The sequence below is a fragment of the Daucus carota genome, chromosome 3 (genome assembly GCF_001625215.2).
Source record: "Daucus carota subsp. sativus chromosome 3, DH1 v3.0, whole genome shotgun sequence".
In the NCBI taxonomy this organism is placed as follows: domain Eukaryota; kingdom Viridiplantae; phylum Streptophyta; class Magnoliopsida; order Apiales; family Apiaceae; genus Daucus; species Daucus carota.
Genome location: NC_030383.2, coordinates 63,792,442 through 63,818,232, shown reverse-complemented (window position 1 = coordinate 63,818,232; position 25,791 = coordinate 63,792,442). Strand labels below are relative to the sequence as shown.

Here is a 25,791-nt window from a genome sequence, read left to right as displayed (position 1 = left end):
GAATTGAACCGCATGATTAGAATGATTTGTTTCGATTTTAATTTAATCCAGATCTAAATCGAGATGTCGTTCTGTTCATACTATAATTTGACTATTTTATAAATATTACAATTTATGAGTTAGTTTCATTTCAAGAACCGTTTTAAATTTAAACCACGTATATATACATGTAAAAACAGATACACGTATAAAATATGTTATAGTTGTTATGTGTTATCTCATCATTTATACAAAATATTAAATTTTTAAGACATATTAATATTTTATATGTGTTCTATAAAATATTAAAAATTATTATATAGTTATTTATATTAATTAGTTATAAGTTCATTATAGTTATTTAAGTTGACTATTTTAACATATATGAATGAATAATTTTACTCTTTTTTTGAGGCTTATATGCCTTACAAATTAGTATCTGTTCTAATACTTTTCGGGTGAGCCAGAGTCGAACCCGGGTCTCCGGGGACAACGGAGGATAAACCTACCACTTGGGCTATCCAATCGTGCTCGAATAATTTTATTCTCAATTGTATGTAATGTAATAAAAGAATGAAAGTTAAAATATTAAAATTAAAATATTGTTTAAAATCATAAATCACAAAATCTACTAATCCAAACCGAGTTATATATGAAACCAAGCCGTTCGGATGAGTTAAGTTACGGGTTACAAATTGATTTAAAATTTTGAATAATAGTAATTATTCGGTTTGATTCCGGTTTAGTTCCTGTTTGACTATCCACACGAACCAAATCAAACCGGGATCACGTTGAATTACTAAAAAGTAAAAACAAATGTATAAAATGCAGGAGAGATAGACTATCTTAAAACCAGGTATACACAAAAGGAAAAGCCATTACAACTACTCAGCACAATCAGCTGAAGAACTCTGCAGACTAAACAGCTAGAGTATACTCGGTACTGTTCTTTCAGTCACCTTCGAATTCGTTCTCTGTGAGTTCTTCGACGGAGAACTCGACCCTCTTGAAGAACTATTCGCAAAAAAGTTCAGTCTGCTAAATTTCCTAGAGAAGGAACTCATAAAATTATAAGAACTAGACTTCTCCATGTGCCTTTTCATGCAAACATGATCCTTCTCCAGATCATTTAGTCTCATGCGCAGTCGCGCTAGCTCCAGCTTCAGCTCACGATTCTCTCGTCTCAATGAGGCATAATTGTCTCGCGGAGACATTGCAGCACTGAGAGCTCCACTGCTGATCCGCCAGGAATTGTGGACAGGCTTGTGGTCATCCTCGGGGTAGGAGCAGGACAAGGCGTTTCGGAGTCTCAGCTGTTCGAAGTAAAGGACTTGGACCATTGATTGGAGTGGGAGGCGTTCGTTTTGGGCTGCATGAGCTCCTGCTTCTTGTGAAAGTTTCTGAAAATCAACCAATTTGCAGAGCTTTTTCTTGTCCTGATCCGACAAGCCTTGATGCGCCTGCAATTAGAATATCTGATTTGTTAGTAACCGAGGGGAGCCAGAGTCGAACCCACAACCTGGGCCAACAGAGGATAAACCCTTAACCACTTGGGCTATCCAATCGTGCCATTTGAGTAAATTTAAAATAAATAAATGAATATCAATATCACTTTCATTGAAGTGCTGAATTAGGATGAAGTTTTAATACATACTTTGAGGTAAACATCGATAGCTCGGTATAGACCATCATGGACTGTTCGTGCATGAGCTGGTAAAGTTTCTGCAATGGCTATAAACTTGTTTAGCTTGAGGTTTGCATCAGGAGCAATTTCTGACAGGTAATTATCCACTAATTTTGAGACTTTGACGAATGCAGTTTGAGATGGCGAATCAGGGCCATCAGATTCGAAGAGTGAGCCATCTTCCATATCATCCTCACTGTCATCTTGCTGAGAAAAACTAACCAGGATTCTGTGAACAGTGTCGACATCAAATAATGTGTCACTGGAATGGTGAAAGGAAGGGATTAAGAGATCGTCGAGAGTAGCTATGTCTAATTGGGAGCCAATTCGCCTTTCAAGATCAAGCCTAGAAGCAACAGAGCAATCCAGCATCACAGCACTACGTAGTAAGCCAAAAAGGAAGGTGATTGGAATAGCCGGCTTCTCAGCTGGCAGGAGGCTGACAATAGTCTCGACGACAAGTCTTTCATGTGCAGTTGAGCCAGCAACCAGGTCAGCTTTTGGCGGATTGGTTGAACTCCAGAAGGTGGATTTTTTTGTCAATTCTTTCTGTGCATAATTAATGAGAGACGCGCCTATACTTTCTGGCCTCACTCCACGACATTTCATAGCTGCTATGACTCTCTGATACAAATCAATCCGGAGAACAGACAAATCATCAATCCACCAGTCTCCTTCACACTTAGCTTGCCGGTTCATATGAAGTCTTCCTGAGCTACTATACTCCAAGCGAGAGAAGCTTGAAGCAATTTGCTCAACACAGGCTTTGGATGCTATAGCGTCAATGCACCGGCTAACAATGTTCAGCTCATCAGCAAGAGGAAGTAGGCTTTCACATTGTTGCAGAACTTCAACACACATTTCAAGGTTCTTGCAGACTATACTTTCAAGATATTCTTCAGCCCGAGAACCAAGATTGTTATTTGAGAAACCTTCAACCATTTCGAGGTAATCTGATACACAAAGAAGTTGAGCAACATTTGCAGGTGTAATCTCAAAATTAATGCCATAACAGAATTTGGCAGCCAGCTCAAATGACTCTGCACCTCCTGGCAGGCTCAAAAGTTCTATTCTTGAAATATCCGGATCCCTGTGTTCTGCTACCAACTTTCGGATTCTCCCACTATGAGACACAAGAGGAAACTGCATATAACAATGTACAGAAAGCTATCTCAATATTAAGAATTCTACTGCAATTGAGCAATTCTAATTGCATTCACGGGCAAGCAATAAAGACAAGGTAATAAAAACCATGATACAATTTCTTCTCCCCCCAAAATATTTTGTAATCAACCGAGTGCATACGCTTGAAGGGTAGAGTTCAGATATGTAAAATATTTCATCAGCCGAATGCAACCAGGAACCATTACAGATCTTATGCTGCCACAAGAGACTCCTCGACAATTGTGTTTTCAGAATCTGTTAAATGAGAACAGGAAATTACCTTGTGCAGCGCAAATGCTCCTCCATTAACTTCAATTGTTATATCACTTGGAACATCTCTGAATATCCTGAAATTGAAATTGATAGTCACAAATAAGGTTGGAAAATCCACACAATTCGAGGGGAAGAAAACAGAGGAAGTATAAACTATTGTCTTAGAAGACTACACCTAACTAGAATTGTATCATTTAAAACTATCAGGTAAGTTTAGCTTAACTCTTGCTGTTCATCCGAAAAATGGAAATAACTCAGGGAGAAATTTATCAAAAAATTTGGTGCAACTTTTTATCTGTTACGTTCTCCATACATATACGAATCACTTCTTCGAATTCATTTTATTAAGACTGGACTTATGACAATTTCCGAGTAAACGTTATCTTAGTATTCCTGCAGAAGATCTAAAAATCGTCCTTCGCGTTCCTAAATATCTGATGCACAACTTAAATTTCCAATTTTTTGTTGTTGCTGTTGATCTTTCACAATCTTTCAAAGAAACAACAACCTTTTGGCATCTCCAGAACAAACAAACATATATATTCATAAAGAATTGCAAAAAAACTAACATCACTTCACCTTTTTATGCAAGGACAAAGCTAGCCTAATATGACAAGTACTTAACCAAACATTACAGAAACCAATCATAACCAAATAAACCAATACTTCATTAAACAAGAGATCTATCATTGAACTAAACCTTAACGCTCTAACCAATGACCTCTTCGTCAGATGATATCCGCCTCTATCCACTTAACGGAGTGTGTTTAATTATCAAAAAAAACGTAACACCATAATTACGAAAACAAAAGACAAACAAACCATTCACTGTATCGCTGTTGCTGCCGCGAACACTTGGCCAACGACAACTGCTGCTGCTGGTGCTTGTCCATGAACAGATACAAGAAAACCAAGATAGAAACAAGGGTTTTTTGCAGATAAAAAAAAAACAGCACAATGTGGTTAAGAGAAGTGAGTAAAGAGGAGTATAAAGACACAGTTGGAGATGTTTCAGTTGGTACAAAAATTTGGCCATTTTTGTCAAATAAGTGGTTTGCAAATCATAGAATGCAACAGTCCAAAGCAAAGGGCCTGGGAGGTGGGTCATGGCTACAACTTTTAAATTCTCATACATTATATATAGCTGAATTGTCTCTACAGTTATGTATTGTTAAATCTAAGCAAGTCAATAGGCGTAAAGAAAGGAGTGGGATTGTAACTTTTGTTATTTCAGAAAAATTTGTCAAAAGCTCTGGCTAAAAGTAAAGCAGGAATATCAGTCATGACAATTTTCACCATTTGTCTAGTCCCCTCAAACAAATAATTATATCATGTAGGCATGCTTGTAAATTTCGCGTAGAAGTCGATCGTTCAAGTTTCAGTCAAAATCGGGTATTATATCAAAGTGTTCATCTTTCGAGTCAAAAACTATCAAATGATTACTCGATCTTAATTGAACTCATTTAAGCCATTATAATCACTCTATATATATCACTCTGTTAAATCTTGAATAAATATTAATGAAAAAGTTAAAAAAACAAATCACGTTTTTGCTCCAATCTTTTTATATTTCTTTATAAAATTTGGTTTTAGTTCTTTTATATAATCCATGTGGTTTACACATCATCTACAGGTTAGAATTCCACTAAAATTTTTGTTACCTAATTTTCAAAATTTAACATAAGGATATATGATTCTAGTGGTTAAGATGAGTCCTCGTGGAGATCAGGTAGGCACTTGATAGTTTTTTGGTGAGAAACGGTGGACACTTGGATATAAACCCATCGGAAATTGTGTGTATGAGTATCAGAATTTCTGTAACTGGCATCTACCACAGGAAGAATGATACAGGATTCGGTGTCAGAACAAGTTTATCAAACACAGGTGTAATAATTATGAGAGATCATTCTGGTTAATCTTAGGATATGCTATTTAAAGCTTGTGACAAGATAAAGAGGAAGAATTCAAAGGATCAGACATGATAATAAAGGAATAAAAATGTTTAAGGTGTGAATAGTGAAATGCATGACTGTAAAACTAAAACCTTGTCTGTTGATAAAGATTGTCTGTCTTATCACCAAACCTAATTTATATATGTTATCTGTTAATGTGTGTAGGCCAGCAAAATAAACATATCACAGCTATTTAGAGTGCTGTTTATTTAGTTGGAAGAGTTAAGAGTAATGCTCTGTTGGTTGAATAGATTATCAAAGAAGTAGTGTAATTTCCGCGCTGAGAACGAATCAATCTAAGATCTAAGGGTGTTAGTGAAAGGCCCCAAATGGATATTATACCATATTTCAGCATTCCCCTCACTCGAAACCATGGATGCCTATCTTTGTGGCAATTAATGCTTTTGCGTCCATATTATATTATGAGAATATTGGAGGTGAGGGAGAATCAATCTTGAGACTTCCACCAAATTAGAACTCTGATACCATGTTCACAACCTGTCCATCTAAAAATCTAACTATCAGAGGAAAACCCAAATGGATCATATGCTAGTCCATATTATATTATGAGAATATTGGGGGTGACAGAGAATCAATCTTGAGACTTCCACCAAATTAGAACTCTGATACCATGTTCACAACCAGTCCATCTAAAAATCTAACTGTCAGAGGAAAACCCAAATGGATCATATGCTAGTACTTATGTCTGTACTTAACCTCTTGCTACCAAGATAAGAGGAGTATCGGCCAAGTTAAAAGCAGGGTTTCCGCTTTAAATTAACCGTTTGTGTAAAATCTTTCGCACAGACTGAGACAACCACCATGAGACTTGAGACAACAAGCATGCGAAGGTAAAAGCAGAATTGAAGTAAAATTCATAGAGATCTAGACGGTGGGATTTTTAAAATTTAGCTTAATTTTTATATGATTGCTTCCCCACAAATGGAGGGTCATATTGTATCAATAGTTGCATCAGGTCCCATATGTCTTACCTCTGATATGAAAGCTCTGCAATCATGGCCTTTGATATGCATTATTATCACTTCCACTACTCACCACAGCTAGCATTCAACTGTTCTTATATCTGCAAATGAGAACAAATTTATATCAGCAATTAAGTCAAAATCTGCATACTATCTAGTTCCTTTCTCAATTACCTCCAAAACATGCATGCAGTGTAGGTCCTCAGAAAATGCCTGCCTTTATTATTCGGAAAACGACTTATGTCCTGCTTCGTGTGATAGTCAAGTGTCTACTTACTATTATTTTTCGAGATTTTATTTTGAAAACTCTCGCGAACTCTGGTGACGGGAGAACTTGTGCACTCGATACCATTTTGACGAGGAATATAAACATGCAAAATAAACTCTGTTAGAAATTGGTGGATACTTTTTTGTGTATTGCGCATGCTCTTGTGAATGAGTAATGACCGACTTGCTCATGAAGTCATGATCACTCAACTCGGTAAATAGCATGCGGAGTCATCTTTGAGCAACGGCAATAAATTCCCGAGGCCGAACCAGGACAGACTAACGAGGATGAAACCCATCTACGGTCTAAATCAAAATTTTCCGGATTCTAATCAAAATCAGTTTATATTATCTTAATTTACATATACACGCTCCTCATTTCTCGAATAATAATCTTGTCCGTCTATAAACAGAACAAGACCGTCCAGCACGGTACGAGATGTGAAGGGAATATTTAGAAAGGCATCCTATGATTGTTATATACAAGCTGAAGCGTAAGATGGAAGGTATGGAGACCGTAGGTGACTTGGGTTTTGGGCAAATAAGATTACAAGTAAACTGAGATGGGGGGTTGTGCTCGAGCTTCACTGCTTAATTGCTTATGGAGTAAAATCTTGGTCAAACCAACAAGCACGTTACACATATATGGTCTGCCTATCCCAACATGACCCACGATTCTTTTATCAAGAGTCAAGAGACTCAAGACTACAGTACTGTATTATCAAGTCATGGGCATCGTATATAGGGCCTGTTTAGTTGAGAGAAGTGCTTCTGGTTTCTACTTCTCTTCACCCGTTTGTCTAAAAAAGTAGAAGCACTTTTAAAAAGCTGAGAATTCTAAATTCTCTCTCACAGCTTCTGCTTCTTTTACAAACACTTTATTAACTTATTTACTTCTCACTTCTACTCCACTTCTTTGCTATAAGCAAAAAGTCACTTCTTTTAAGATAACCCAAACAGTCCTATAATTGGGGTGAATTATTAAGCAGGGCACTTAGGACCGTTTGGTCAAGGTTTAAAAAGTGACTTTTTGCTTAAAATAAAGAAATGAAAGGTAGAAGAAAAAAATAAATTAGTTAATAAAGTGTTTGGAAAAAAAACAGTTTTTTAAAAATACTTCTATTTTTTTTACAAATAAGTCAAGAAATGAAAAAATCAGAAAGCGAAAATTATTTTTGGTTCCCAACCAGTGTATTAAGTGAGATACCATAAAACAAACTCAACAATAAAAGGAAAAGCGAACTTTTGAGTTGCATTCACCTTAAAAGTTGCCTAGAGACCACAATGTCTATAGACAGGCATAATTGTTTTTTTCCTAGAGTTCTCGAGTGTCCGCATGATCCATTGATCGGAGTCGCAAAATGAAATACTCCCTCCGTCCCACCCATTTCTTATCAAATGGGTTGGGCACGGAGGCTAAGGAATATGTATAAAGTAGTGGAAAAAAGGAAGAAAAGTGGGTAAAGTGGTGGGACCCATTGATTTTTAATGTATAAAAAGCTGTGAAGTAAAAGTAGTGTGAAAAGGAAAGAAAAGTGGAGAAGTGGTGGGACCCATTGACTATTTTTGGTAAGTTTTGAAATGCAAAGAATTGGATGGGACATCCCAAAAAGAAAAGTGTAAAGAAATGATTGGGACGGAGGGAGTACGTTTTTTCCCTGAGAAAACAAGATGAAATACGTTAATTTCATAGCTAAGTTCAAATAGAATAGATAAATCTCGCTATCTAATACTTTTTAAAAAAATTAAAATTCTTTAAAAATCATTTGATCAAAAAGTAACTGATTTCAACAATATAATAAGACAACAATCTTTAAAAAAAAATCATGTTTAGACATATAATTTTAATAATATCACAAATTAATAATTCTCAATGATAATAAAAATATGTGTGTTGCATTTTTATCAAATAACCTTATTTTCATTTCGAATATATTTTAACTTATATCTACTTTCTGACATTCAAAAAATCGGTTGCGGAGATCTTATTATTATTAGCATGAAGTGAATCAATCGTAGTAAACTGAGTTTGAGAAAGAAAAAAACCTCTGAACATTTTTTCAGGTACTAGCACTTTATTTCAGAAATTGTCAAGAATCCTTTACGTTTCGGATACATTTAATACGTAATTAATACAAAAATAATAAATTATATATTAAAAAAAGGGGTTTTTTATTTTTTGTGTTTTTCTTCCCATCATTTTGCAAGCATGAAACATGAACCTTAGGGCTATTTCTCATTTGGGCTTTAACTCAAACCCGGCCCAAAATAAAACTATCCCCTTTCTGACCCAAACCCAGTTCCCTAGCCTTCTCTCTCTTCACCGTTCTTGTTTTCTCCCCAGAACTGCAGAGAGATGGAGAATGTGTATTCATGGGTTCGTAGAAGTCTTTCAACACCCATAAAGATCAAATCTTTTTCCAAAAATGAAAGTTCCCATCAATCAATTGTTCAAGATAATGGTGAAAATTACGGAGTTAATGATGATTTGATTAATCTTATCAGCTCCTTCAGTCTTGATACTTTCAGAAATTACCCACTTCAAGGTTTAGAATTTTTATATATAAGCTCTTGTTTGTGTGATTATAGGGTGTTTACTAGCTGAATATGTGTTTGCTTGTGTTGATTTTTATTTGGGGGTGTTTACTAGCTGATTATGTTTTTGTTTTTGTTTTTGTTGAATATTGATTCTTAGTTAGGTACTTAGGTTATGCCTCTCTCTCTCTCCCTCTCCCCCCCCCCCCCCCCCTCTCTCTCCCTCTCCCTCTCCCCCTCCTCTCTCTCTCTCTCGGTTTTAATATTTGAGTTTGTGTTGAATTTTAACGGAGTGTGTGAATATATTGATACCTTATATGATTAATTTTATCACTGGATTATAAGTGGTGTTCAGTTTTCAGATGAAGAGGGAGGAGCTAATTGTGGTGATGATGCAACTTCAAAATCTTCCGGAATACGCAATGATTTGTCTGAATGGCAACAGCAGCATGCTATTCTTGTCCTCTCCAAATCCAAGGTTTCCTTTTGTTTATTTTCTCTTATACTCTTGTTATTTGTGAGAAATTATTGGTTCAGCAAAGTGAGTTCAATGGAATTTATGTTTTTTTGTTATAACTTATACAGTAGCTGCTATTTTTAAGTTTGTGGCTTTATGTTGTTATCTTGCATCGGTGCTGTATAAGTCTTCCTATTTTATAGTACTTCATTCGGTTGGAAAAAAAAGTAACAGCCTAATATGGTAGGACCGTAGGAACGACATGTAAAATATAAAACTAATTGTCCGAGTTTTCTAATTTTGTGGAAAGTATATATGAATGGAGTTTTAGTCTTATTATTGTTCATCGGCGCAATTGATAGTTTAGAATTTATCAATGGAATAAAAGAAACAATGGAGATTATAAATGAATTGCCTGCACTAGTATATACCTAGTATAGATTTCATTTTTTTTCTTCATCCATTTAATTCTCTCCAACCAAAAGGAGCGTTTTCATCTTATGTTATTGACATCTGAATTTAGTTAGGAGAGCAAGTGGAAAAAGTAAGTATATTGACAAGTTTTTGTTCTGATGTTGGGCTTTAGTTTCCAGGTGTGACATTAATCTGCATTCTGCTTGTGTCTTTTAGATTTAAAGACTATTTTATCCAGGACACATGATTTTAGTGAATGTGACCCGGAAATTTTCTCAAAACATGACATTAATTTGGATGGCTGTTCTTAGCTGTTGTAGCTAGGCTTATATACTTTCTGCCTCAGCTTGCTTTATAGTTGGAAACTTATGCATCGAACTCTATCCTTTCAGGAACTGTCACAACTTAGATTCAAGCTGTGTCCACGCTACTTGAAAGAGCGAGACTTCTGGAGAATATACTTTACGCTTGCTAAGAACATTTTGGCCGAGTAAGTCTTAATATGCTCTAAATTATGGGAGTCTTTCAGATTCCATCTCTGCTTCTTTTAAGGAGGTGCTGTGTTTATCATCCCCACTTATCTGAGACTGAAAAGCTAGTTTCTTCTTTCTTCTCCTTTTATTTCATACGCCTCTTGCTGGTTCGCACTTATTAATCATCTTTGTTGTGGTTATAGAAAGTTCGATCATGTCCCTATGATTTTTCTATACTTTTACAGTGTATTCCTATTTACTGTTTCACATGAATCTGGCCTGGAAACACATATATGGATATTTTTATTTTTGTAGAAACTTTAACTTTGTTTTAAAATATCTGAATTATTACAATTTCCACCCAAAACATTGACCAACTATTACATCTGGAGAATTCCAGTGACCTGTGGTTCTAGTCGTTAGCTTTCAAGTAACCTACAGTATATGTCGATATTAATTTGTGATGCTATTTTATCCTTCCAGTGGTCCTTAAAAAACATCTTAAACTGTTTCTATTTGAAGGCATGTGAATGAAAATATAATGTCAATATTAGCTCCTACATCGACCTTCGTCACTTCATGAGATACATTTTGATTAGTAAATTCCTGCACAAATTTTATGCCCAGTCAACTAAGCCCAACTGCCCAAGCCTTTAGTTTAAACCTAATTATGTTCTCTTAACGTGGTACAGCTGAGGTGTGTACATGAACATGTTAGATTTCATGAATGTTGGCCAGAAGTGCAGCATGTGAGGAATAGGGGGTTGAGTTATGCTAGTGTACTTGAAGCTAGCAGTGTTGCATACAGTTTTATTTCATTTTCATGTGTATCATAAAAAAAAAACTGATATCTGCTTTTCTGAGTGTTATCATTTAACTCTGGCATCTTCTTCCCTGACAATTTATCAGATATGAGCTTCGCGCTGTAAGACTACACAAGCTTAATCAAATGAAACTAGAGACACAGAATGGTTCAGATACTAGTGCTTATGAAGTCGAAATGTCAGAAACAAAACTAGGAACAACGTAAATTCTGACTCCTTGTAACAGAAGTTTAGAACCCTTCATATTACGGTGTAAGTGAACTCCTTTATAACATTTCCTTCCTTCCTGGCTTTATAGTTGGTTAACTTAAAGATCTATTTTGCCTTTCAGGGATGGCTTGACATCACCAGTGCAAAAGAAATGTGCAAAAGAATTCAGAATTGGGTACATGCAACTGTGAATGGATACATCACAACGATAGAAGATTAAAAATTCTGTGAATCTCCAAGTACCCGGAGAAGATCATTTTTCACACATTTCCGGGTTCACCTGTATGGAACCTAAATTGTTGTACTTTAGCCACTTGATCCCACTTTATCATGCTCTGGTTCTCACATGTTATCTTTTCACATTGTGTGACATCTATAGCAACTGTTATAAATACACAATGTATAATGTTTGTCATTATGGTTCTCGTTGTTCTTTAATCAGTTCTTCTCAATAATAGCTTCTAATTACATGCCATCTAAGATCTCGATTTTTGATCAATCTTTTGACATTTCATCTTGATATCTTTTCATTCACCGGAAAACTAGACGTCCAACATTCAATTCAGGAACTCGAAAAATGTCTTAAAAGATGATAACTGGGCAGAAAAAGAGCTGCAACACAGGAAAGTGCATTCAATCTGCAGATAAGCCAAGAATTGACATGATTTTGGCTCTGAATTTAACAACAGGGACAATTGCCAGCCAAGATGCCTGTTGAAACATATAAACAACTACATTGGGAAAGGCAGACATTCACAAGACAAGCAGAGCATATTTACAAGGGAAAGAGTTGCCAATAAACTTGATTGACAGATTTCAGATACAGAGATGTATAGTACTCCCTCCGTCCCTTTTTACTTGTCCCTTTTGAAAAAATAACGCATTTTAAGAAAAGGTTAGGTGGATATCTTGTTTTCATACATATCCCTAATAAATGTAATGAATTAGATAGAGTTGTGTATATATACTCCCTCCGTCCCCTTTTACATGTCCATTATGCATTTCGAGGAGTCAAATTGACCAATTTTTGACTAAATATTACAAATTATCTACTCATTATTTTTAAAATCTGAAAGTTGCGTATTAAAATACACTAAATGTACTTTCTATTGATATAATTTTTATTATTTTTCTCAATTATCTGATACATGTAAAGTTCAGTCAAAATAAAGTCAATTTGACTGGTCAAAAGTCAAAGTGGACATGTAAAAAGGGACGGAGGGAGTATATGCTAGTCAAACATTGGAAGTTGTTACATTTTGGAAAAACATACAAAAAGTTGCTTTGAAAAGAGAAGTGAACAAGTAATTTGGGACAATTTTTTTTTTTCAAAAAGGACATGTAAAAAGGGACGGAGGGAGTACAACATAATCTTTGTTTTTCAAGCAATCAGTGATAGTCTGCAATTTTCAATCATCTGCATTTTATATCTGAATTTTGCATGAAAGGTGCTACTTTGTGTCAAAAATGATTAATAAGACCTATATATGTGTTGGTCAAGCTCTACGACTAATGTTGGTTGTGACCAAGTGTTCGTGCGAAAAATGCAAGAAATACATCTTGCATTTTTCCACAATACAAGGATGGATATATACTTTCTGCACAATACAAGGGTCGAAATTATATGATATTAGTGTTCGGATCCCTGACATACGTATGATGCAGCATATTATCGGCGTTTTTATTCTGTTGGATGACATTAATTCTAGATTTTTGATGAAAATGCAGGGATATTAGAGTTCGGATCCCTGACATACGTATGATGCAACATATTATCAGCGCTTTTTTTTGTTGGATGACGTCAATTCTAGATTTTTGATGCAAAAATCACTCATACTAAGAATTTTACCATCTAACAATTTTTTGCGCTGAATGTATGCTGCTTATAATCGATCGTCTTGGACCCATTACCTTACTTCTTAAGATTCCTTTCCTTTGACAGAAGTTGGTCCTCGAAATTTAGCAGAGGAATCCAACCTAGTACATAAACTTAAAGATATGTAGAGATCCTAATAATGGTGTATTTGAATTCATAGGCCCTCTGCTGCAGATAAGCAGTTCTTGGGCGGTGGCTTGTGACTTTGACTGTTTGATCCAGATGAATGTAGCAATGACGTATCTCACAGGATAGCAAGGTGGTCGGTTTCTTTCTTAAACCATCTTTAATGAGGTACGATAGTTACAGGACACACGAAAATGAATTAAACAGTTATATACTTAGGATCCCTTTTCTTGCACGAGGACCCGATTCTAAACCGACTCATTTTACACTGTTGATTGATTATGAATCATACAAGGTTGTAAAATTTATGATGATGATCGCATATGAATTGTAAAGTGTTATGTCGGAAGATAATATCTTATATCCTCGATAATACATCGTGAAAATAGTATTTTCACACTATTTTTTTTAGCGAGAGTTTAGTATACCACTACTATTGATTAAGAATTATAGAGAGTTATGTCGAAAGATGATATTCTCGAAAAAAATATGATAATACATCTCGAAACAAGTATTCCAGTGTTTAGTATACATCTCCCAACTGCTAGAAGTTATAGCATAAGATCAGTCAAAGTTGCTCCCTGCACAACTGCCACCCGTGAACATTTCATATGAAGTATATGAAAGTCCAGTGTGGCAGTAATTTCCATCCTATCTTCAATTTCATACACATGCAGCTAGTGAACTTCAGTTATAGCCTATAGGTATGACCAAATGGGAGGTTTTGTTCATTTTCCGGTTCGGTTTATTTTTCATTGATTATTGAAACCCGCTTGAATCAAGAATAACCAACTCAACTCATAAAATCCGCTTAAACTATGAATAATCCTAAAAGACTCAACCCATGAAAAACCACTTGAACCATGAATAATCCGTAAAAAACTAATAATAACTACATTTATATAATTCAGAACCCATGAATCCACATATCCACTTAAACCATGAACAATCCGTAAAAGAAAAAGATAATATCGATTATGATTATATAATTTAGAACCCATGAACCGGCATACTAAAGTACTGGTGAACCGGTTGTGTATATACACTCAAACCCATAACCATCTTTTATCCAGACAAAATTCAACATCAATCTCATAAAAGGCGTTTTTTATTCAGACATCTCATAAAAGGAATCGAGTATATACCGTCCGATCAATCTCTTTACATGCATGCAATACATATAAATAGATTAGAAGTCATTCTAGTGTATGCCCATAACTATTTTTTAGGTATGTAGAAGATTTTTATTGGTGAAGATTGCATCCATAACTATTTTTTAGTTTGGTAAAAGATTTTTGTATGAAGGTCATCATTAATAATGATATCGGACTTCAGAGTCGATAGAAATTTGTCAACTAACTAAAACATGATTGTTGATATTTGCCCGAGAAATCCGAAAAATTATTAGTGCCATGTTGGGTGAGAAATGTACATCAAATCTAGGTTGCACAATGCACACAAGCATAGCAGTTACAAATTTGATGCAAACACTGCAAACCAGTACACCAATGTTACATGTAGAACAGGCAACAATTTATTCACACAAAAAACAGACTCCTCCTCAGCTTTCAATATTCATCTACCTGCATTAAATACCTATTCTTGATTTTGCTGCCCCTACTGAGCAGCTTTATTATCCACCATAACAAGTCTAGCAAAATGACAAAACCCAGTAACAATAATAAGCTTCAACACCCCATGGCCACTGAGATTACAGCTTCTGAAATGTTGCAGAAACTGAAAACCCTCAATAATATGCCAATATTTTCTGAGCCAAACCCCACCAGAGATGGAACTAACAAGACCTTGCACCAGATCTTAAAAAACAAAGAAGGGCCACTTGCACACTTCTTTTTAACTGCTTGGCTTTTAAGCAGGATGGAGACAGACAATTTATAAAGAGAGACTGAGACAGGATTAACAAGGAAAAAGATCATCAAAGGTTCGAGGTTTCGATAAAAATATCAAAACCCACATGAACAAGGTCTAAAACTACGATAATCCTGTCTACGGCATTTCTAGTAGAAGATGATATTCATAAAAAAGACTGGTTCATAATCAGAGACAATACTACAAATTAATATGAAAAAGGAGGAGAATAATAGGTAAAAGATTCTTTGATGAAATAACCAGGTGACTCCTTTATGAGCATTTGTAAGTTACAATGATTGGACCACCAAAACCTAAAGTTACATTATACTTTTCACATCTGCTTCCAATAGGTTAGTGTCACCCTTTTGGCCCTGTTAAGTTTCAGATCATTAAGTTACACATTTCGATGCCCTTGTTTCCTTTTTACATAAGGTCCTAAAGGATGATACAAACTAAGCAACCACTACTCCTAGCTCTAAGTCATTTAGCAGCAATGTAAGTCACCTGTCCTGCTTAGGGGGATACCCTCACCCACTCGTACCTCCCAGGGAGGGGTGTATCATTCACAACATCGAAGTTGTACCTGGAAAAAAAACATATATTAATTAATTAACTATAAGGTATATGATAATAAACTTGAAGCAATAAACAGCAGGTACAAGATATAAAATTAGTGATTTACTATGACATAGAGGTTGTAACGTACTTCTCAATAAAACGTTTCTGTTGTTGCTGCTCGGCAAAGGCAAAGAACTCTTCAATCTCATGAGTACTTGGAATATCTTGTTGTATGGAATTATGAGTGAGTCGATCAGATGCAGCTAAACTTCTTGGCTTCGTACTAGAACCAGGATTCCCGATACTGTCTGAACCCCTTATCAAGCTACACGGTGTGCTTTCCCTGGTGCCCCTGTTGCAATATTTAAATACTCAGCAATAGAAACATAGTAATACTCCATTACAACGGTTATACATTAAATGCTACATTTTCATAAGGTGCATAATACAAGTAAAGAGTATTGCACTATTTTTAGATATAAAAACGACAATAGTTGTTACTTGTAGTTCTTCAACAAAGGGTCCCATGCATATGATACATCATTGCAAACCACAAATGAGGCAGCAAATTAATAACTGCCTGTCCAATCAAAGAGAAGAAGGCTTTCCAATTCAAAAGATTTCAGTGAATCCAATATTCAAATAATAGAAAAGAGATTTCTATTTTCTTCTTGTATGCATTCAAAACTCTGAAAAAGAAAACTTTGGATTCTCCTCATTCAAGCAATTTAATCATCATAAATGGATTGCAACATAAAAGTAGTTACTAGCTGAACCTCTATTGACATTGATTACATTATATACGGCATTCAAAATTACACCAAGGTAATGAAAGTTATCTCAGGATTGAGTTTGCTTGACGTATCAAGTATTGAAGATACCATGTGGGGCTAAGAGTGGTCCAGTACCAAGATTGTTTATCAGCTTATATGCTTTAAGTTTCTCACATTATACTGTATACCACAACATATGAAAACGTGAAAAATATCAAACATTACAAGCTATTTACAGTAAGTATCTTCGAAACTAAAGAATATCAAAAGATCCCATGCCTAAATTCACGATTCACAAGAGTGATTTGCCTTTCTATACCTAAAATTTTATCTCAAAATTAAGGCAATTTATTGGATTTTCTAAAAAAGCAAAATCTCAAGTTGAACTTGTACAGTTGCAATATTCAACATAGTTTTCGTGAAAGATAAATTAACTAGGCACTTCTTATCTAACTCTAAGGGGGTCTGTCAAGTGGTTTGGGTGGAGGAATTTATCTCACAATAGCATTTTGTACATAATTACAATCCCGCAGAAAAAATAAGCCCAGACAATAAAAAGTTCAAGAACATATAGCAACACCATGTAAACATGAACGAAAAAGGTTAGCAAATTTAAATACATTACAATTAATCAAACATGGTGGGAAGTAGTACAAAGTTCAAAATCAAGAAACAAAAACTAAAAAGATGAGGCAAAAAATTCTTCTTCAATTGCTCAACTTAACAAGTGGAACACTGAATGAAAGTATCAAGTACCATAACCAAAAGGAGTTAAACATATTTGTATATTTCATATATACATGCAACAACAACCCTTTCCTTTCTCTCTGTTGTAAGTTAAGTGGTACCTACCACTACCACTCTACAATACCTATGCAAAAGGGAAAGAAAAAACAACTCTTTTTTGAATAAGGTATCAAAATTCTCCTAAAGAACACTTCTTTAAAAAACCCACCAAACCCCCCAAAAATCATGTCAAATCCTCAAAATAAATCTTCAAGTTACAATTGAAACATAAAATTTCAAAAATAAAAATAAAAATTCACGATATCATATATCAAACCTTCATAGGAAATGTTTTAAATACCACATAAACAAATTCACCAAACCCCTCAAATTCACATATCACATCTTTAAACTATAAATTGAAACAAATTATCTATATTTTTAAAAAGGCAAACAAACCCACAAAAAAATAGATTTTGTGAAAAGCTAAAAGCAGAGAAATCAAAAACATAACATGCATGCACAGATATACAAAGAAACATATATTGAAATTTTGTATACCTTTCTCTAGCATCAAACTCCAAATTATTCTCCCCGAATGAAGCTTCCACACCAAAATCACCACACCCCACCTCCTCATTTCTCCCAATTTCACACCCCTTTTCATGCTTCCCCTTCCGACCCGACTCCGACCCGACAGAACCCGAATTCAAACTTCTTGATTTTCCCTCCAAAACCTTCAAATTCCCATCTGGGTTTTGCTTAACCCCCCCAGATTTCTGAGTCTTGACAGCCTCACTAGTCTTCTCAAGCCTCCTGTTTCTCAATTGAAGGTAACAAGAAGAGTCTTGAATTGAATTAGCAGCTTCAAGCTTCTGTAAAGATAGGGTTTTTGCCCGGGTTTTGACACCAAGAGAGGATTGAGAGAGCTCCATCACTGCTATGTCACTTGTTACTTTGGCTTTTCTCATGTACTTTCCCATTGATACTGTATTTTCTTGGCTAAAAAGTGATAAAGATTGGATTTTTATATGGGTTGTGAGAGAGAGATGAGAGAGATGGAAAGAGCAGAGAGAGAGATGGGAGAGATAGAGAAAGATAGGAGAGAGAGATGAAAGATGGAGAGAGAGGAGGGAAAAATGAGAAAGGGGGTGGGTATATGAATAGGAGTTGGTAAAGTTTTAGGGTTAAGGTCAGGGGAATAGTACCCTCCAATATAGAGTATGTGTACTTTGTAGGGTGTGTATATTTTATACACACATGTATCGCATTTTGGAAATTATTTCGGGTGGAGTTTACATATTTATATAATAATATTTTGGCAATAAATAGGTATCCTAAAATCTTGTGTATAAATTATGTCGTGGTAGTTTATAAAAATTAAATATTTTATGAATTAATATAAAATTCATGATAGAATTAACAAAAAATTAGGTTTTATTATAATATGTTTATTTATAAAGAAAAATAAAAAAATATTGTACAATAGGTAGTTTTTGGAGTGTGTTATCTATGCGAGCTTATATAATATTTAAAACAAATAACAAATATCAGATATTAAATATATTAAGTAATATTATTAACCAAATTATGATATTATTTGGTAATATAAACAACCCCGATTTTTAGTTAGCTACACGTTATACGGAGAGATTTGAATGAAAATTTATAATATTAAATTTTTTATTTATCGATATTCATTTTGATTGCCTGTGTTTTGCTATCTTAAAAATTATACTTTATCATCATATCACTATCTTTGATACGCAGTTTATTGATTGGTTTAAAATTTCTCCACTATCTCAAAATTTTATGCGTTTCTGAAATGTCACTTGTCTTTGTGAAATGAAAAAAAAATCTTAAAATTTTTACTAGTAATAAATAACATAATTTATTATTACATATCTTTTGTAATATTTATAATTATGTCTTGAGATATTTACAGAGTAGGGGCTTAATTAAGGTTTTTAATCACGCATTTGAAGACGTTTTCTTTGAAACTCAAATGGTGTGAGTAACAAACACAAGTCGCTGCTATCTAATGGAATTCAGTTTCAAGAAGTTAGCATGCATGATGAGGTTGCAAACGAACCGAAACAAGTCAAATTTCATCTAAAACGAGGTCAAATCTATTTGAGTTTCACAATCAAACAAAATGTAATTTTCAAATCCGTTTTTTAATAAATGAGACAACCACGAGTTTGCTAACGAACAACTCAAACCGAACTGATTTCAAACACAATAAAATTGTGCACAAGCAATTTGTACATAATTTTTCCTCAACGATATTTACGCTCAAAAACAATTATAGCATGTTTTTAGTCGATCAACCGCAATTCGATCATAAAATATGATTTATAGATCTAAAACTTACATTCAGATCAGTATCTAACTATCATAAAAATAATACACTTACACTAATAGCTTATATCACTTTCACATTATCATGAGTTCATGACCACCAAATATTTACACCAGGCTCACAAATATAAGGGGTCGTTTGGCTGAATTTAAAATAAGTGACTTATTGCTTAAAGTAAAGAAGTGGATTATAAATGAGAAGCAGGTCTAAACTTAAAAGCTAACATAAGTGTTTGGATGGCGTGACTTATAAGTTTTTCAAGTGTTTGGATAACTTAACTTATAAGTTGGTATAGTTTGATAATTTTCTAATATAATAATTTGTTTTTTTTCAAAATAAATTATAATTATAGACCTTTTATTGTTAATACATGAAATATTTTACTAAATACAAAATTTAAAACCCTGCATTAGAAGAAAAAGAAGCTAGGTTTCTTGTTCGAAATAAGAAGAAGTTGGATCACAAAAAAAGTTAGGATTCCTAACTTTTTTTCGGAGCTTATTTTCGTTCTTTTAAGCCTTTAGCAACATTTGCCAAACGGAGGTATAAAAAGCGGAAGTTGGCTTTTGTGTGCTTTTAAGCTCATAAGCTACGCTCCCAAACACCCACCGAGTATTCATTCGTTATTGTCTTCTCTACATTTCATCGTTCATGTCGAGTTCTTCGAGGATGATGGTTTTGATATATTCATTTTAATATATATAAATTATTTATAACATTTTAAATTTAAAAATAATCTGAATAAAAGTTTTATCTTGGGAATTAAACGAGTCCGAGTCGTATTTGAGCCGATCCCAAATCAAGCCAGCGAAGCTCAAAATGAATAAACAAAAACTCGGTTGAAATCATTCACTAATTAAAAGAATTCTCATGTTTTTAACTAAATCAACGGAATCGTAATCGAATTTGGTTCGCAAACGATTTTGTTAATTTGCTGCCCAGAGACAAGCGATGGAATGTAAAATTCAAAGGATAATAAAAATGGTTGACCTCTTGTTCGACTCACATGTAACTTGGTGCAACTGAATTCAATCAACCGAAATATTATAATTATAATAAAATATAAAATATCATGTCAATGATTTTTATCATTTAATATATCCTACTCACCAAAAATTTGTATAGTTATAGCAAAAAAAAAAAAATTGAATAGTTATTTTCCGTTTTAGACTAATTTCTTTACTTTCTTAAACAAACTTAGTTTTGACAATTGAATCACATTCATTGATTTTCTATAAAATATCTTGATTAGATGATGAAGAATGATTTTCCCCTCTTTTTAGTAAAGTATTCATTTTAATAAATCTCAAAATAAGTGAAAACATAACACATAAAATTTAACTTTATTCACAAATCTTACATGACAGTTCCTTATCAGATAGTTATGTAATATTCTAACATCATTCTTATACAAAATATCATTTTTAGGTCGAGAGTAGATTAAATCGGTTCTTATTTGGAACATAATGTTATCTTTGTATGCATGATTAAATATATAAATATTGGGAGTTGCAGATCTCCTGCCACATGCTTTGAGCTCTATTTTCAAATTAAGTGACTATTTCATCCAAAAACTCAAAATATTAAGAGAATATCTTATAAATATCATATTATATTCTAAAATTACAGGTCTTCTATTCCATTTTACAAGTCCTTCTGTTTTTTCACTTGTATCCACAAATCTTGACTTCTCAAAATATCATGATTGCAAGTGTAATGCCTGCAATTAACAGGGAGAATCCAAGGCAAAACATGGAAAAGTTAGGTTCCTAAAAATAGAAGAGAAACATGAGATGATGGGAAGGTGAAAACTGCACACATGCTCAAATTTTGAGAGCTGAAAAGGTGAAAGATGCATGGGATTTCGAGACTGAGACATGTTGTACTGTAGTAGTCTGTATAAGAGTATGTAAAATGATGCTAATCACTACTCCCTCCGTCCCTAAATACTTTTCCTGTTTCTCCTTTTCACGTTTGCCAACACACACTTTTGATCATTAATATCTTTAATTTTATATTAGTATTAAATATAAAAATTTCACTGTATTAAAGTACTCGTAAATACGAACCCAACAAGATCACTCATGACTATATTTAGTATTATAGATTAGACGTAAATTAGTCATTTGTCTCATGTTATGAACAGTCCCGACATATCAAACGAGAAAAGCTTTTTGGGACGGAGGGAGTAACTAAATTGTGCTGCTGCTCATCTCATTGGAATGCTCGTTGTCCTTTTTGTAATCTAATGTCCCCTAATTTCTGGCTTTCCGTACAATTAACACACTAATCCATCATTTATATGCTACAACTTCTGCTTTACTATGTAGAATGTATTGCTAGTTGCTATTTGAGTTCGTATTACTGATTAAATTATTTCACTTATCAGCAGACTGTTCTAAAGAATCGATCATAAATGCGATCTTAGAATAACTTTCAAAATTAAATCAAACCCATGAAAATCATGTAACAGGAAAACGGAAAACGAAAGAATTAAGACTTTTCGCCGGTGAAAAATGTAAACTTATGAAAGTCTCTCAAAAAATTTTAACGGAGGTTAGAGTTTGAGAGAGAGAAGGATACAGAAAGTTCTGTAATTTCATTCCGTCCTTAAAATTAAGGTCTCTTTCTGTCGAATTAAAATTGAAGATAGTGTTTCGTCAAAAAAAAAAAATTGAAGATAGTGACCATGAAGTTTTGACAATTTTTACAAAATTTCTGCATAATTGTTTTCTTTTTCTAGTGTCCGTCCACGAGTACATGCTAAGTATTAAATTTCATGAATTTGGATGGTTTTGGTTGGTGTGGTTGTTGTAAATATAAGGAGTATATCATTATCAAAGAATATAAGTCAATCAAAATTCAAAACCATCTTAATTCATACTCCCTCCGTCTAGGGCTGAGCAAAAAACCGAATTAAAACCGAAACCGAACCGAAACCGAAGAAAACCGGGAAAAACCGATCCGAACAAAACCGAACCGAAACCGAAACCGAAAATTTTAAAACCGATCCGAACTTAATGGTTGGGTTCCGGTTATACGTCTCAACCGAACCGATAAAACCGAACCGAACCGGTTATTAAAATATAATCAAATAATAAATATTTTATATATAATCAATATACTTATATAAAGGAGAAGCGAGGGGCGTGTAGGTGGCGCATCTCACATCGCTCCGTTCTATTTTTCTAATTTTCTGCAATTTTTAGATGAAAAATACCAAAAATTAGAACTACCTTTTTTAGTTTCGGATATATTAGAAGCAAGTTTCAGAATCTGATTTTGTTTCAGATTATTTATGGAATATAGTAGTTTGAAAGTTTTAATTTGATTTTATTTCTATATAATCTGATTTTGTTTCAGATTATTTATGGAATATAGTAGCTTGAAAGTTTTAATTTGATTTTGTTTCTATATAAAGGAGGAGCGAGGGGTGTGTAGGTGGCGCCTCTCAAATCGCTCCGTTTTATTTTTCTAATTTCCTGAAATTTTCAGATGAAAAATATCAAAAATTAGAACTGCTTTTTTTAGTTTCGGATATATTAGAAGCAAGTTTCAGAATCTGATTTTGTTTCAAATTATTTATGGAATATAGCTGTTTGAAAGTTTTAATCTGATTTTGTTTCAAATTATTTAATTATGGGAAATAGTAGCACACAAGTCTCTCTACACCTATAAATACCCCTGTAGGTTGTAGGGTTTTGGATCATCTTAACACAACCTTCTCTCTCGGTATCACAACCCTAGCTCTCTCTGGTGATAGTTCTTTTGCTCGATTTCTAACTCGGTGTTGCCGTTCTTCTGGTGAAGGCTGTTTATACAGTATTAAAAAAAATAAAGGTTGTTGTAAGCAAAAGTAGTTATAGACCGCTACGTGGGAGTCGACAAATCCAAACACGGGAGAAAAATATAGTCTTGACATGATATTGATGGATGATATCAATAAATTAACTATTAGTGATGTATGTTTGTTTGTTATTCTTTTATAAAATTTGTTTTGTTCATCGGACATGTTTGTTGTTGTTAATTTTTATATGATTTACTTTGCACACAAGAAAATATTATTCATGCATTATCTGTTTGCTCAGTTCAAACAACTTTTAAGTGAAGACTGTTCATACAGTATTAAAAAATAAAGGTTGTGGCAAGTAAGGGTAGTTATAGACCGCTATCGCACAGATTTAAGTTAGATGTTTTTGTGCACAATCAATCCAAAAAAATTGGAGGAAGGTGACAATGTAAGTACATGAATACTTTTTAAAAAAAAACACAAATAAAATTAAGATTTGTCGTGCTTTAAATTGTTAATTACGTGTAGAAATTTATTTTCATATTTTCAATATGAATTATAGTCTAATTTTGCAATTTTATATATTAGTATTGACATTACATCAAGATTTTTATAATATAAAATTTAATTTATCCTAGATATATTAATTTTTAATCATTAATATATTTTTTATATACAGTCACAAAATTATTGCATTCTACAAATATTATTATTAGATCGTTAATATAATTTTTATAGGCCGCCGCAACGTGCGGCTTCTCAACTAGTTTATATATATATAACAACTGAGATTTGTTATATCCAATTTATTTACTCCACATCTGCATTAGTTTATACTTCCAGGCCCCTGCTTACTGAAATATTAACCTGACATTATGATACTTTTTATTAGATAGTCCATCACTGGTTTTGGACCTTTTTATTTTTATATCTATGATCTAGGATGGGGAGGCAAGCAATACACAATCCTTTGTGATTTTGGCAGAAGTGAAATATTTAGCTATCCGTCAAAAAAAAAAAAAAAGAAATATTTAGCTAAATGTGGAAACTTAAATCATCTTTTTATGAAATTCTAACTTGATTCTCTCATCTGCAAGCCTGAAACATAAAATGCATTCCTCCTATTATTTGTGTTAAATTACGATGTAAATTTATATATTTTTGTATTGCAATTATCAGCCTATTTTGTATTTATTTTGTCGTTTATATATTTGTCGGTTTTGTAACCGAAACCGAACCGTTTACAACCGAACCGAGGTTTTTCAAACCGAAACCGAATCCGAACCGGCGGTTGCGGTTTTCGATTTTAAAAACCGGAGATATATGGTTGCGGTTCCGGTTTTATCCAAAAACCGGACCGAACCGACCCATGCTCTCCCCTACCTCCGTCCCTCTCATTTCTTATCGTTTAGGTTGGACACGGAGGTTAAGAAATATGTATAAAGTAGTGGAAAAGAGAAAGAAAAGTGAGTGAAGTGGTGGACCCATTGATTTTTAATGTATAAAAAGAAGATAGTGGAGTAAAAGTAGTGTGAAAAGGAAAGAAAAGTGAAGAAGTGGTGGGACCCATTGACTATTTTGAGTAAGTTTTGAAATGTAAAGAATTGGATGTGACATCCGGAAAAGGAAAATATAAAGAAATGGGAGGGATGGAGGGAGTAAGTTTTAAGTTTCAGTGGCTAGAAATACCAACAGTAGTATCTTAATACAAGAAATTTTATCTCGTCGGTTTTGCTCCTTTTCATGGTTGTCATACATCTCTAGGCTCTAGATTTGTCTTTACTTTGGTAACTTTATTCTCACACCTCAGGCCATCTCCAGCAGTTGTGATCCAAAAATCCAAATTTGGATCACCAACTGATCCAAATTTCTGACCAACTCCAGCAACGTGATCCAAATTCTGATCCAAATTATTTTTTGTATATTATATTATTTAAATTTTATATTAATCCGTGGCAAAAAAAAAATTATATTAATCTATTTAATCTTAAATTTAATTTTTAATCATTATTAACCACTCATATTATATTTAATTATATAATTTAATTATTATTTTTAAAATCGATCAAAGTATCTCAAAATCAAAAAAATGAAGATAAAGCTCAAGGATTTCCAAATGATATGAATAGCTACGGACAATAAATTGATCATCTCAGAGGAAACAAAAATAATCGGTTCGACTAAATCAAATTTTATATTTATCGTACTATTTTCTAGTCATTTTCCGGTATTGTAATTTTATTTTATGCATTTTATGTACTTTTTATTTTATGCATGTAATGTACTCTTTTTTTAATTTCAATGAAATTTGCTTTCTTATTATTCTAATTTTTTACTAAAACATCAATTTTATTAATTATTAATTATAAACTATTATTAATTAAATATTAATAATCATAAATTCATTTTAAACTCGATAAACGAAAGATATAAAAATAACAAAATCATTATTTTATAATAAAGTAGGTGATCCAAATTTGGATCAGTGAACAG

The 25,791-nt window shown here is 33.6% G+C and overlaps 3 protein-coding genes across 4 annotated transcripts; 1 reads left to right on the top strand and 2 right to left on the bottom strand.

Moving 5' to 3' along the window:
- Positions 1 to 798: 798 nt before the first annotated feature.
- On the bottom strand, positions 799 to 4,197 carry LOC108210938 (BTB/POZ domain-containing protein At5g48800). 2 transcript variants are annotated; one of them, XM_017382402.2, is made up of 4 exons: positions 3,923 to 4,197; positions 3,108 to 3,174; positions 1,634 to 2,806; positions 799 to 1,439 (listed from the first exon to the last, which is right to left on the bottom strand). In XM_017382402.2, exons 1-4 carry the CDS (start codon positions 3,991 to 3,993, stop codon positions 906 to 908), a joined length of 1,845 nt encoding a protein of 614 aa, XP_017237891.1. In that variant the 5' UTR covers positions 3,994 to 4,197; the 3' UTR covers positions 799 to 905. The 2 variants fall into 2 exon arrangements, with proteins under 2 accessions (XP_017237891.1, XP_063946350.1); XM_064090280.1 differs by lacking the exon at positions 3,923 to 4,197 and adding an exon at positions 3,801 to 3,868.
- Positions 4,198 to 8,594: 4,397 nt separating this feature from the next.
- Positions 8,595 to 11,653, top strand: LOC108211431 (uncharacterized). Its single transcript, XM_017383033.2, has 5 exons — positions 8,595 to 8,848; positions 9,200 to 9,315; positions 10,101 to 10,198; positions 11,091 to 11,257; positions 11,337 to 11,653. The coding sequence occupies exons 1-4, from the start codon at positions 8,659 to 8,661 to the stop codon at positions 11,209 to 11,211; spliced, it is 525 nt and encodes a 174-aa protein (XP_017238522.1). The 5' UTR covers positions 8,595 to 8,658; the 3' UTR covers positions 11,212 to 11,257; positions 11,337 to 11,653.
- Positions 11,654 to 15,316: 3,663 nt separating this feature from the next.
- Positions 15,317 to 18,351, bottom strand: LOC108211485 (cyclin-dependent kinase inhibitor 3). The gene is made up of 3 exons (XM_017383093.2): positions 17,708 to 18,351; positions 15,796 to 15,999; positions 15,317 to 15,672 (listed from the first exon to the last, which is right to left on the bottom strand). The coding sequence occupies exons 1-3, from the start codon at positions 18,127 to 18,129 to the stop codon at positions 15,603 to 15,605; spliced, it is 696 nt and encodes a 231-aa protein (XP_017238582.1). The 5' UTR covers positions 18,130 to 18,351; the 3' UTR covers positions 15,317 to 15,602.
- Between the last annotated feature and the right edge of the window lie 7,440 nt (positions 18,352 to 25,791).

Coding starts and splice junctions, on each gene's coding strand:
- LOC108210938 (XM_017382402.2), bottom strand. CDS start 3,993: ATGGACAAGCACCAGCAGCAGCAGTTGTCGTTGGCCAAGTGTTCGCGG. Junction 2,807..3,107: donor GAGCATTTGCGCTGCACAAG/GTAATTTCCTGT, acceptor TGTTATATGCAG/TTTCCTCTTGTGTCTCATAG. Junction 1,440..1,633: donor CTATCGATGTTTACCTCAAA/GTATGTATTAAA, acceptor TTCTAATTGCAG/GCGCATCAAGGCTTGTCGGA.
- LOC108211431 (XM_017383033.2), top strand. CDS start 8,659: ATGGAGAATGTGTATTCATGGGTTCGTAGAAGTCTTTCAACACCCATA. Junction 8,849..9,199: donor CAGAAATTACCCACTTCAAG/GTTTAGAATTTT, acceptor TTCAGTTTTCAG/ATGAAGAGGGAGGAGCTAAT. Junction 10,199..11,090: donor GCTAAGAACATTTTGGCCGA/GTAAGTCTTAAT, acceptor ACAATTTATCAG/ATATGAGCTTCGCGCTGTAA.
- LOC108211485 (XM_017383093.2), bottom strand. CDS start 18,129: ATGGGAAAGTACATGAGAAAAGCCAAAGTAACAAGTGACATAGCAGTG. Junction 16,000..17,707: donor GAGTTTGATGCTAGAGAAAG/GTATACAAAATT, acceptor ATATTGCAACAG/GGGCACCAGGGAAAGCACAC. Junction 15,673..15,795: donor CAGAAACGTTTTATTGAGAA/GTACGTTACAAC, acceptor TTTTTTTTCCAG/GTACAACTTCGATGTTGTGA.